Source organism: Callorhinus ursinus, unplaced genomic scaffold, assembly GCF_003265705.2.
Source record: "Callorhinus ursinus isolate GAN/ISIS: 27379988/994484 unplaced genomic scaffold, GSC_fseal_2.0 scaffold7, whole genome shotgun sequence".
NCBI classification, from domain to species: domain Eukaryota; kingdom Metazoa; phylum Chordata; class Mammalia; order Carnivora; family Otariidae; genus Callorhinus; species Callorhinus ursinus.
This window is the reverse complement of record NW_027397069.1, coordinates 59905554-59917705: the sequence shown is the minus strand read 5'-3', so window position 1 is coordinate 59917705 and position 12152 is coordinate 59905554. Positions and strand designations below refer to the sequence as shown.

At 37.9% G+C, this 12152-nt stretch overlaps 1 protein-coding gene across 9 annotated transcripts in view; it reads right to left on the bottom strand.

Annotated features, from left to right (window-relative positions):
* Nucleotides 1–12152, bottom strand: part of TRPC4 (transient receptor potential cation channel subfamily C member 4) — a 199777-nt gene that overhangs the window by 23132 nt on the left and 164493 nt on the right. For all 9 annotated transcript variants that reach the window (XM_073894641.1, XM_073894634.1, XM_025874532.2 and 6 more), the window contains one exon: nucleotides 6614–6927. In XM_073894641.1, the coding sequence (XP_073750742.1) occupies nucleotides 6614–6927 (314 nt within the window). The remainder of the gene's footprint in view (nucleotides 1–6613; nucleotides 6928–12152) is intronic.

Genomic DNA, 12152 nt, shown 5'->3' with positions numbered 1-12152 from the left:
TAGTCTAAAATATTTACTATCCTTTTCACAGAAAACTTGGTAACAAGTGTCGTAGGGCATTGATAGTTAATAAATAATACATCCTCAAGCTTAGTCTTTGAAAGATGTCACTTCATTCACGAGCTCTTGCTTCTTGGTTGTAGAAGGACTCAAGATCATATTATCATTGTGGATTCCCACAATTCCATTTAAAGTTGTACATAGTGAATCCTATAAGATGGCAAATGTCAAAATGCTCAGATAACAAAATTTGCTATTCTTCCTATTTCAGGGAACATTTAATTCATTCCTGCCAATGAATGAACTCTGGTGTTTTATTGAAAGTAAAGTTTCCTTAACTTAGTCCAAGAAACGAAATAAGATAAAGAATGTCTGAAACTAAATGAAGAACTGTTTGTTTCAGCAGGACCATTATCTTAGTATAATGTATATAAAATGATAACAGGATTTTTATACTCTTTGACAAATGGTTAAAATAAGACTTTAGTCACATTATGTTGTAAAAACAAAAACAAAACTATTCTCATACCTGGCATGGTGACTAAGGAGGTAGGATTTCAGAGGTCGAGTGAGCCAAGGAAAACCAATTCATATGAGGCCAGGGGTTAATGGCATGGACTGATTTGAAAAAGATGAGCCTACACTATCAGATTTCCTCTCTATACAAATTTACCTTAGAAATATCAAGAGAACGAGGTAGTTGACAAAAGGGGCTGAAATGACAGGAGTTACAATGAAGAGTTAGGGTCATTGGAATTATGAGAAGCCAAAGTTTTGAGACAACAAAAATGAAAGAACAGAGAACTGAAGAGAAATAAGCCAGGTAATAAGTCAACACTGAAGAAGATAGACTTGGAATGCATGACTCAGGTTAACACTGTTTCTCAGAGTAAATGATCTTACGGTCCAGGGCTATGTCATCTCCTGCCCTTCCTGAAGCCAAGCCTTATTCTAGGTTCTGCCCCTGCTAAGGTCAATCCTTGCCTCAGAGGATCAAAAGGCTATAATCCTGTGCATGATTCTTGGACCAAACTCTTGTTACTTGAAATCTTCCAAGAATTTTTGGTCTGTATACCTAGGAAAATCTAACTAAGGAGATCTTAATTGGCATTCAGGGCTTCTTTTCTCAAGGTTTTTTTTTTTTTTTTTTAGGTAAACAATTTCATATTATAATTGTTTAATTAAATTTTAATTATAAAATATGTAATTATTTATGGATTTATTTTGCTATTTGCTATTCAACAATGGACCAAATTATCATAAAATGATAAGGGGGCTGATCTGACCAACCTCAATCAGACTTTGTCTTGCCAGCAGGGATGTGCATCATGTGAGGAGTTGACTGTGTGTTCTTAAAGGCCAACCCAGATGTCAGATTCTAAAACTCTCCGGGAAAGTTTAATCTAATTCATTGGCCCTAGGAAAAGCCTACTCCAAATTATTCTTTGAAAACTTTCTCAGGAAATAAGTAAATTTGATCCAAGGCCATAGATCCTTATTTTTAGTAACTTTAAGGACAATTTCTAAAATTAATGACAGTGTCATGTGGGTTCAATATAAGATAATTTTGTTCTTTCTTTCTAAATGGTGTAAATTCTCACCATGAGTATACAAATATAATTCAGCTGGTTTTCCCCTGGTATCAACAGCGGTTCAGAGAGAGAACTAGAAGTTACATAATCTACGTGCTATAATAAATTATATAAAATGCCACATAAATCCCTTAACAGTTGCTTTTTTAAGTGTTCAGATAAAAAGTGTGATGTACAATAAATGGATTGCTATGGTTGAACAATACTGATTTGCTTCTGTCTAAATAAGAACTACTAGTTATTAGAGAATATTATCAAACCCTTCGGCAAAACATTTATTTAGGTTTTTAATTAGAATTTGAAAAGGAGAAAATTCAAAATAAGGTGACATCTTGTGATTAATTCTGGATTTCATTCTTATTTTTCTTTTCTTTTCTTCAGTGAAATGAATCAAAAGTGAGGTGTGCAGAAGAGTTCCATTTAAGCAAAGTATATTTACTTTTAGATTAATTAAGACCCTAGCATCAAGACCTTAGTATTTCTTATTTATATTATTATGTTAATTATTCATTATATGGACTAAAAAAAAGCAATCTAAGTTAACATTTTAAAGCCACTGCTTCTAGAAATGTTTCCACCATTAGTGATTCCCAGAACTATATGATAGCAAGATTGCCCATAGATTGAAAAGTCATTAGCTGCAGTACATCTCAGACTGCTTTTATGTGACAACTATTTTCCCAATTCTTTGGTGAGATAAGGACAGAATGGTTCTAAGGAAATACCACACTTAATCAAATAATACTTAGCATAAAACCCTAGTTGACTAAAACCTGGTAATTCTTACGGGTTGATGCTATAGCATTGCCTTCCTAAAGATAACTTCTTTGTCTCTTGCTCTTTAAAGATATTTCTCAGTTGCTACTTTAAAAAATTAGCTTGCTTCCCAGTTAAATACTTACAACTAGAGAAACAGAACAAGTAAAAAGATAATATATTCCACAGTTGAGGTTTGCCTCTATCCTTTGAAACGAAAACTATGAGGAAACATAAATTAATATAAGACACATCTGACTATTTTACTCTTACTTTATAAGGAATAATGTATTATTAAAACACATGAAGTAGGATCTCAGTTGGCCAGTTCCACTTTTGAGGAATATACCTTCAATAAACATCAAAGGGATTTTCTCAATGAGCCAGGATCTGTCATAAAGCCCATGCCCCTCTCTTCACAGCAGAGTCCCTTAACCAGAGACTACTAATTTAAAATTGTAGGTAGAATAATTTCAGTGACTCAATATTTGGTTTTCTTAGTGAAAAGAGCAGAAAAAAAGTGTCATTTGCTGGTGGGGAAATTGAAGGAGAGACATAGAAGACACAGACCAGGCAGTGCCCACTGGGAGCTCACAGTCAGCAGGGGATCAGGAAGACATCCTGGAAAAGGCATGTCTGAAGTAGGATTTGGAAGACAGAAGACAATTTTGCCACTTGGAAAGGGAGAACAAGGACATTCTGAGATGAAAGAAGAATATGATATAATTGGGGATTGATTGGAAAGTGTTGAAGAGTAAAATGTTTTTGGGGAGTGGGGAAAGATGGGGCTAGATAAGGAAGCAAGGGGAAGATCGTTGAAGGACCTGGTATGTCATACTAAGGAATTTGGCTGTACCTGGTAAGGAAGGGGAAACCATTTAGACACTTTCATTGGAGGAGTGTCAAGATTTTGGTTCAGAAAGATCACTCAGGGAACAAGATGGAAGACATATAAAAGAAGGCAGAGGCCAGGAGCAAGGGAACTTTGACCTAGGCATGGCCAGTGAGCAAGGGAAGGTGACTCCAGGATAATGAAGAGCAGGAATAGATGCTATTGACTGCATGTGGAAGGGTTGGGGAGGGAAGGATCGTATAAAGCACAAGTTTTTGATTTAAATTTCTGGGTGGGTTGTGATAGTATTGACTAAGAAAGAGCATTGAGGAGGAAGAACAAATTTTTAGACAGACTCTGATGAATTTTCCTTGGGTTTAAATTTTTAGGAGATATGCATGGAAAGGCATCCAAAGGACAGTTGGATCTACAGATCTTAGAGAGAGTTCTGTGCTAGTGATATGAATATAGGAGTCATTCCTCAAGACATCTAGGGCCGCATCCATCAGCACAGATGAGTTTTCAACAGAGATACTGTATTATGGTCTGAAGTTAGTCATTAAGGCAAGATCACTATTTAAAAGCAATAACTGAAATATAATTATAAGAGAACAGTGAGAAAAATTGGAGGAGTAAGAGACGAAGTGTAAAGACATAGTAACATTGAAATTAAAGGAAGGCAAGATTTCAAAAGTAAAAGTGTTAACAGGTTTACACGTTGCAGACACATTCAATAAGCTTTAGAGAGGTAAGTGTCCCTTGACAGAAGGGATATGGAGGCTCTAGGAATTTTCTAGGCTCTAGATATTCTCTAGAGCAGTGTTAGTGGACTGATGGAAGCAGGAGCCAAATTGCAATTGGATGAAGAATGAATAAAAAGAAAACAAGGTGTCTTGGTCAGGCTTCTTTTCAGGATTGTTTGGATGAAGGGAAGGAGGGTGACAGGGTGGAGGCTAATGGGGAAACACAGGGCTCAGAGTTTCAGCTTACGTTTGCACCCTGAAGGGAAGGAGTAACACAGAGGAACCAGGGAGATCTAGGTGGGAGATAATGCTCTGTTACTACTGATAATGACAAACAGATGTAAAGTAGCTAGCTTTTTTTTTTTTTAAATCATATTCTATGGCAGGCACTGTATTAGGTACTTTACATGAAGTATGATGTTTTTCAATCCTCAAATGGAATAAGATCTCTGAGATAATGGATAGTAAAAAAAAAACCATTGAAATTTATGGAGTAATATAAATTATAAAAAGAAATTCATAAAAAGAAATTAGAAAAAGAAAACCGAAGATCAATAAAAGCAAAGAAATAAGCTGTAGAGAGCATCGCTAGACATCCTCTTGCAGTGACTGGACCCATTATACTGAAACAGGGTCATCAAGGGATGGGTAACTTCTGCCTGCCTCAGACATTCTATACATTCTAGTGCATTAATTATACCAAGAATTATTGCTTGCAGATTTACATTCATGATCTGGAAAAAAAAATACAGGTAGAATACCTGATTTATTTGGGCTGAATGATTTGGCTCTGTAATATTTGAGATATGCAATTATCTGTTGCTTTTCATGATAATAGAGGAGACCGTTGGCATGGGTACACTAAAATAATACCATGCAATTCAATACATTTGCTTCTAGAATGCAATTTATACTAGAAACTTTGCCTCAGACTTCCATAGCGAGGGAACTTCTTGGACAGAGAGTAAAATTTGTTCATAATATGTAATCATTTACTGCAAAACCAGTAAAAGGGCACTGTGATTCCTGGGAACTTAGGGATCATACATGAGGATGGGGTTAACTGCGGATGAATCAGATGTCTGAGAAGAGGCCGAGTTTTGGAACCAGAACTGTTTTCTGAATGAAACACAACCTGGGAGGTAACTGAGTTCTAGGTGCTGTGTGGAAGTTCTTCCACCGAAGCAGAAGGATACGGCAATGCACGTAGATGGGGGAACCTGGCCAGCGCTATGCATCAGGGCACGCAGTACAAAGTAACGAGGGAATTGGGAAAGTTGGGGTAAGCAGAAGGGCTTTCCATCAAAAATCAAGAAACAGACAGCAGACAGTATCCAGGATGTTTGTAAGAGGCCACATTCTAGTCCATGAAGCTGGGGGTTGGTGGGATCTGACTATTGTAAATCCCTAGTCTCAGTTGCCAGGAGCAAATTGCCACGTCAAGGAGCACCAACAAGTGGGGGAAAGATGAAGTTCAGATATCAACACGGAGACAAAATCCAGGGCCATGCTAGTCACGAGGACATTGCCTCAAGGGGTTTCACTGAATCCCTCCTGTCCAGGGTCAGAGATAAGGACATGAAGAAGATGACAAGCCTGGTCAGGCTGGAGAACTCGGGCTGAGAGCAAGGGATGCAAGGACAAGGGGAAGCTGCGATGACCTTTGGTTCCCTCTATGACTCAGGGTTTGTATCAAACCTATTTCTGAACGGATCTGAGGCAGCTAAGGCTGAGATTAAAATTTTATGTGCAAAGAAGCATATGTGGGTTAATTAAAATGGACTTTTAAGTATTGGGATCAAAGATAAAACAGATACAGAAGTGAATCAACACAAATACTGTAGCCATAAGTGACTTAGTTTACATGAAGGTATTGATTTTTTTCCTACTTGAGAAATTATTGCACTTTCTTATTCAACATAAAATTCTACAACGGCCAATGAACAGGGTCTGATTTTTAGTCACCTACAAAATGACCACATATGCACTGGCAGGTATTGTGTAGAGGGACATGACCCAACTTCTTCTGCTAATTAACTGTTTATCACAGTTGTCTGGTGATCACAGTGGGAAGGAAACCGACACAGGTGTGCAGACTGTGTGAGCATCAGTCACGGGCCCAGGAACCCATGCTGTCAGCAAACCTGTCTGAGAATGACTGGAGTTTGGCACTGAGCGAGGCCTATTGCTCATCAGGTATAAGGGCACAGGGAGTTTTGTGTGCATAATTATAGTGGCCTAGGTTAGCCTGGGGTTCCTATTTTGGATAATTTCTCCATGCTTAGATGTTTTTTGTGCAGAGAATTAGAGAGTGAAAGAACAGGTAAAGGGACTTTCCTATCTGAAAAACACAGAAAGCTCGAGAAGTACTTGGATTTTCTCACACAATTGGCTTTACGTATATTCTATCAGAGGTTTCCCCTTTACTTCACAATTTAAAACCGAGTATATAGCTTTCCTTTATATGAGGTCATTTAAAAAACCATTTCACTAAGACTTAAAATAAATGCACTGGAGATATATATATATATTTTAATGTCAGAAGGATCCATTCGTTCAAAGCCACGTTAATTCTGTTTTCTGCATGAAGCACAATTTCCTTTGCAACCACTTGTCACGGTTCAAATTCATAATGTAATACCCTCTGAATTCTGCACGACGTTACCAATAAAAACGTCTGTTCGACTTACGTTGAAAATGCATTATTCTGCTTTTCACATCGTATGCCTTTACAACTTAACCCTTTTGTTTCTTCATAATAGAAATACAATTGATTTAGGCCATTTGCAAATGCTAGCAACACAAGGCAGTATATGAATAGAAACTTCAAAATGTCCAGGAGCATTCTTCCCAGAGATATTTGCAGAGGCCCCAGGTGAGAATTGGCAGTAAACAGCGAGATCAGGCGCAAGGAACTGAAGATGTTTGCGATGGCAAATAAAGCTTCAGCCACCAGAGTGGGATGCCACATGTCCCAAGATTCTCGTGGATTAAGTGCACTATACTGGAGAAAAAAGAGAAACACAGAGAGAATAAAACAAACGCGTACATATGACTATGTCAAGTTCAGGTCAGAATGCTTTTGCAGGTAGATCCAGCACAGTGGCCTGTTGTCCTTCATGATGGTGGCAGCAATGTTCATCTATACAAAAATAAGAGTTTATTAAAGCCTTTTGTAATTTATAAGCTTTCATCAAAGTGGCCTTCCTGGTCTGTCCTTGTCATTTGTAGTACTTGTTAATGTGTGAATTACATCTGACCTTGACCTTTCTGATTGAACTGTAAAAAAAAAAAAGAAAATGTTACATAGAAGAAAAGCTGATTTTATATGGGGAAAAGACAGCAACATGATAACAAAGAAAGCTACGTTATAAAGGAAAACTACTAAATTTTGAACAAAATTATCAATGGTTTTACTTACTGTACTTGACACATTTGCCTAGTCTAGATGAATGCATGTGGGATAAAAATTACATATAAATGAGTGGAAAGTACTGGTCCATTGCCCTGGAATAGTAATGACCAATTTGGGCATGACTGTCGGTGCTTCATATCTGCTTTATCCTAAATGCAGATAAAACCCAACTTGGAAATCATCTTGGAAGTCAATGAGTCGTTAATTTTTTTATATTTAATATGTAAAACATATGATATTTATTTGAACATTCCTTAATTAGACAAAATATGTGATTTGAGAGAAATATTTGTTATTTTATTAAGCTTTGATGTGCAATTATTTAAAAAGTAAGACTAGGGGCGCCTGGGTGGCTCAGTCAGTTAAGCGTCTGCCTTCGACTCAGGTCAGGATCCCAGGGTCCTGGGATCGAGCCCCACGACGGGCTCCCTGCTCCGCGGGAAGCCTGCTTCTCCCTCTGCCACTCCCCCTGCTTGTGTTCCCTCTCTCGCTGTGTCTCTCTCTGTCAAATAAATAAATAAAATCTTTTAAAAAATAAATAAATAAAAAGTAAGACTAAGTTAATTAAAATGCCAGCTTTGAGTTATCGTGACGCTGAGCTATATAAAGTGCAAAATGAAATTTATCCTTTGTATTACTGAGGTAAATTTATATCCTTTTTTTAAAAAAGGATCGAATATGCTCTTTGAAATACTGTGTTACAAAAATCTATAATTAAACCTGTGTAGGAACCAAACAATAAATTGAAATGCCTTCTTTATACACATCCCTAAAAAATATGCCTAGATAACTGAATCTTTTTCCTAATAATCATGTTAGAAAAAACAGTTCTTCTTCTGTATAAGTTCCATCAGAATACCAGAATATTGGGCGCCTGGGTGGCTCAGTTGATTAAGCGACTGCCTTCAGCTCAGGTCATGATCCTGGAGTCCTGGGATCGAATCCCTCATCGAGTCTGCTTCTCCCTCTGACCCTCCCCCCTTTCCTGCTCTCTCTCTGTCTCATTCTTTCTCTCTCAAATAAATAAATAAAATCTTTAAAAAGAAAAGAACATCAGAATATTTCCGTTCCTTTTATATTGCATTTTATACCAAAGACCTTTACAAATGTTAATTAATTCTCTTGAAACTAATAGATAGTATTTTTTTAATCTCTCTGGGGAGAAAATAAATCACAAGCATCTGATTTTGTTTAACACTCAGACTCTTGCTTGAGTGACAATTTAAAACAATCAAGTTTGAGGTAGAGGGAAATTATTTTCTATTTTTAAATGTTGATAACTGTTCTTGAACATTGCTAAATTCACCATCAAATAGCTAATCATTGAAGATGCATAAACGTTTAAAAACATTATTTTTTATTCATTATAACAAGTATCAAAGTGAGGGTTTGTGGTATCAACCACTATCTAATTCTCTTCTCTTGGTCACCCCATATAAAATGCACCTTTTCCCTCAAAGACTAAGATCACCTTCACTTTTTATTCACTTCTCTAGAAAGACATGTTTAGGTAGAGAACATCCCCTCTGCCCCCCATTGATGGCTAATTCTGAATTTCTTTCTCTCTCCACTAAGCAAATATGGCTTAGGACTATATCTCAAAATGTACAAAATATGACACAGTAAGCATTCTTAAGGATGTGACTGTTGGAATTCCTCCTAACATTTAACACAATGGTGCATGCAATGGTACCCAAGAAACATTTTCTTCCATTTCTTATTGTCCACTGAGGATGGGAGGGACACATAATCATAAAAATGCTTGAAAAGTGCTGCGGGAATGGAGAAGAGAAAGTGATAAATTCCATCTGGGGCTGATGGGGCCAGAAATGAACAGAGATTACATGCTGTTCAAGCTTTAAGGGTCATTTGATATTATCCAATCTCCTGGAGATGCTGATCCGTGTTCTAGGTCTTGCAGGCAGTTGGGGGCAGTGGGATATAGAATCCATCATCACAGGGTGACATGGTACTTTAGATTCCCTTCTTCGCAAACTGACTCAGCTAGGACTTGCAAAATCAAGAGGAAGGTTTTCCATTTTACAGATCACGAGATGCTAGATTCTGCCCCAGTCTAGTTACCCAAGTCTGCTTCAAAGTCTAGCACTTCTGGTAATTGTTGGGAAACGATGTGAATATGTTCACATTCATGTGTGGTCAGGGCTTCCTGAGCAAGACATTGCATGGCTGTTAAAAGATGTCTGGATGGCAAATAAGCCTGAGACTTATAGAGACTTTCTGAGAGATTTGGAAACATCTCCCCTGGAGACATCTGCTTAGATTCTAAGGATAATAAAACTAGAGACCTTTGCCTCCCCTGAGAGAGTTTGTTTACTTTAGAAAGTTAAGGTCTTTCTCTTTCTCTGGGGGGAGGACGGGCAGCTGGCCCAGCTGCACACTACCAGCTCTGAGATTCCGATTTTCCCAGTTCCCCTCCTGTGGTACAAGCTCCTGTATGCAAAGGGTACATCTGGCTCTCATCTGTTGCCCTGTGGGGAACTGGAGGGATTGGGGACCAATGTGAAGATTGTTATGTAAGTCAATAATTTGTCTGTTCTCTGATCCAGAAATCTCATCTTCTGTCAGGATTCAATAGAGATATAAACATTTAGTAATTATCCCTTGATGTCATTCTTTGAAGGTTTGCTTTTAAATTTTTCTCCTGTCCTTCACGTATACATTTCATTTTGGTTTTTAAACATAGGCATGGGTTTTACAGAACAATTTTAAAATTCTTACAAACTACAGCGTTCTTTAAACTTGGAGAGAAAAACTGTAATTCTTCAGTTTTAAATGTATTTTCCAAACTCTGTTATTAGGTATTAAAAGCTTAACTTGAATTTACAATTTCTCGTTGGCTCTGTTTTCTAAAACTTCTTCACAGAATCTATGTTCATTTTTTAATCTCTGCATGTCTGCCTCCCGCCATTCGTGATGCCACTTCTCAGGATCCCTTGCCGGTCACTCTTTCTCACTTGCTCCTTAAATACTGACTTTGCTTCACAAGCCTCTTCTCCTTCTGTCTACTCCCCCTGCAGGTTTTCAATGATCTCAGCTGTCTGTTATGGGCTGATGATGCCCAGTCCTCCAACTCCAGCCTGGACGTCTCCCTTTACAGTCTTATTTTCTATTCTACTGCCTCGCTGATGTGTCCATACAGATAGCTCCCAAGCATCTCACCCCACAGGCCAGAATTGGAACTCACGATCTGTTCCTCCTCAAACTCTCTCTCCGTTTATGCTCCCTGATCTTAGCGAGTGGCAGCAAATCACCCAAAGCAGAATTGGAGGTTGAGAGTCTTCATTGGTATCCTCACTGGTTAGAAAAGATCCTCTGGAGATGCCTGGGTGGCTCAGTCAGTTAAGTGTCTGCCTTCAGCTCAGGTCAGGATCCTGGGGTCTTGGGATCGAGCCCCATGTCAGGCTCCTTGCTCAGCGAGGAGCCTGCTTCCCTCTGCCTGCTGCTCCCCCTGCTTGTGCTCTCTCTCTCTTTCTTAAAATAAATAAATAAAACCTTAAAAAAATGTTCCCCTATTTCCCTCAGAAATTATTATACTAGCCTCCTAATGCTCCACCTGCCGTGGACCTTATTTCTATAATCATCTGTTTCCTCCAGAATCATCTTTTAAAAAGGCCAGATGACCTCAGATCTTGTTTCATGTTCTCCAAGAATTCTGTGATGTTCTTGAGATGAAATTCCAGGTTTCCAACATGTCACATGAAGCCTCTGGAATCTGGGTCCTGACTTCTTTTTGAGATTGACCTGCCATTTATACTCAGTTTCGTACTTAATGTTCTGGCTCAAACCTTTAGTACTGGTCATTCCCCAAATTACTTCATATTCTCACCAAAATTCCTTTCTATGAATATCAGTCTCTTTGTCTAGAATGGATTTAAGTTCTAATTATTTTGATTCTTCAGCTGTTATTCATTAAATATATGCTGAGTGCCTACTCTGTGTTAGACACCATCTTCCTGGTTCACAGTGGTAAGCAAATAAAATACAGTTTATGCATATGATCTTATTATATAGTGAAAAAACAGCCATTAAATAAAAAATGCTCATCGTTCCCTTGACAGGTACTCTTTGACCACAGAGGAGTGGACACTAGGGTCGTGCTGACCGGAGCTGGTAGTTCTATGTTATAGAATAATCCTTGAAAGAGAAACACCAAGTATGTTATTATACTTGAATTAAAATAATTAATTTTTTAAGAAAGGAAGGAGAAAGATCACGAGCTACTATATACATTGAAGCCTTCCTAGGGCCATCAATTCCTGCCTTCCTCTTTCTTTCAAGTATTTGCCTTTCAGTAAAATATACTACAGTACGGTTTTGCTCTAAGTCTGCCTTTTTACTCAGATTTTTTTTTTAAAGAGACTCACTCATTGCACACCTCTATAAGAGAATATTCAACCTTGGATTACCTGTCAGTTTCCCATGGAGGGAGCTCTGTCTAATGCATTTTAGGAACTGGGCATCTAATAGAGTGTTTTAGAGATGATAGAAAGTCAAAAAGCTTTGTAGCGTGAAGAATCATAGACATATTCAAAAGCATGGTTGTTGGAAAAGATGAATCATTTGTAGAAATGTGAGTATCTTAACATAGCTGGAATATGGAGAGTTTGGGGATAGTGATGACTCTAAGAGGAAGCTGGAGCCAGGTCAGGAATATCTTAGCAGAAGTGTTAAGAGAGGAAGATGAACTGAATCATGATACTGGTTTATTTATATCCTCTATAGTCTCTGATGCATACTTAGAAAACTCAAGCGATCAATAAACATGAATAAAAAATTAAATTGACACAAAATGA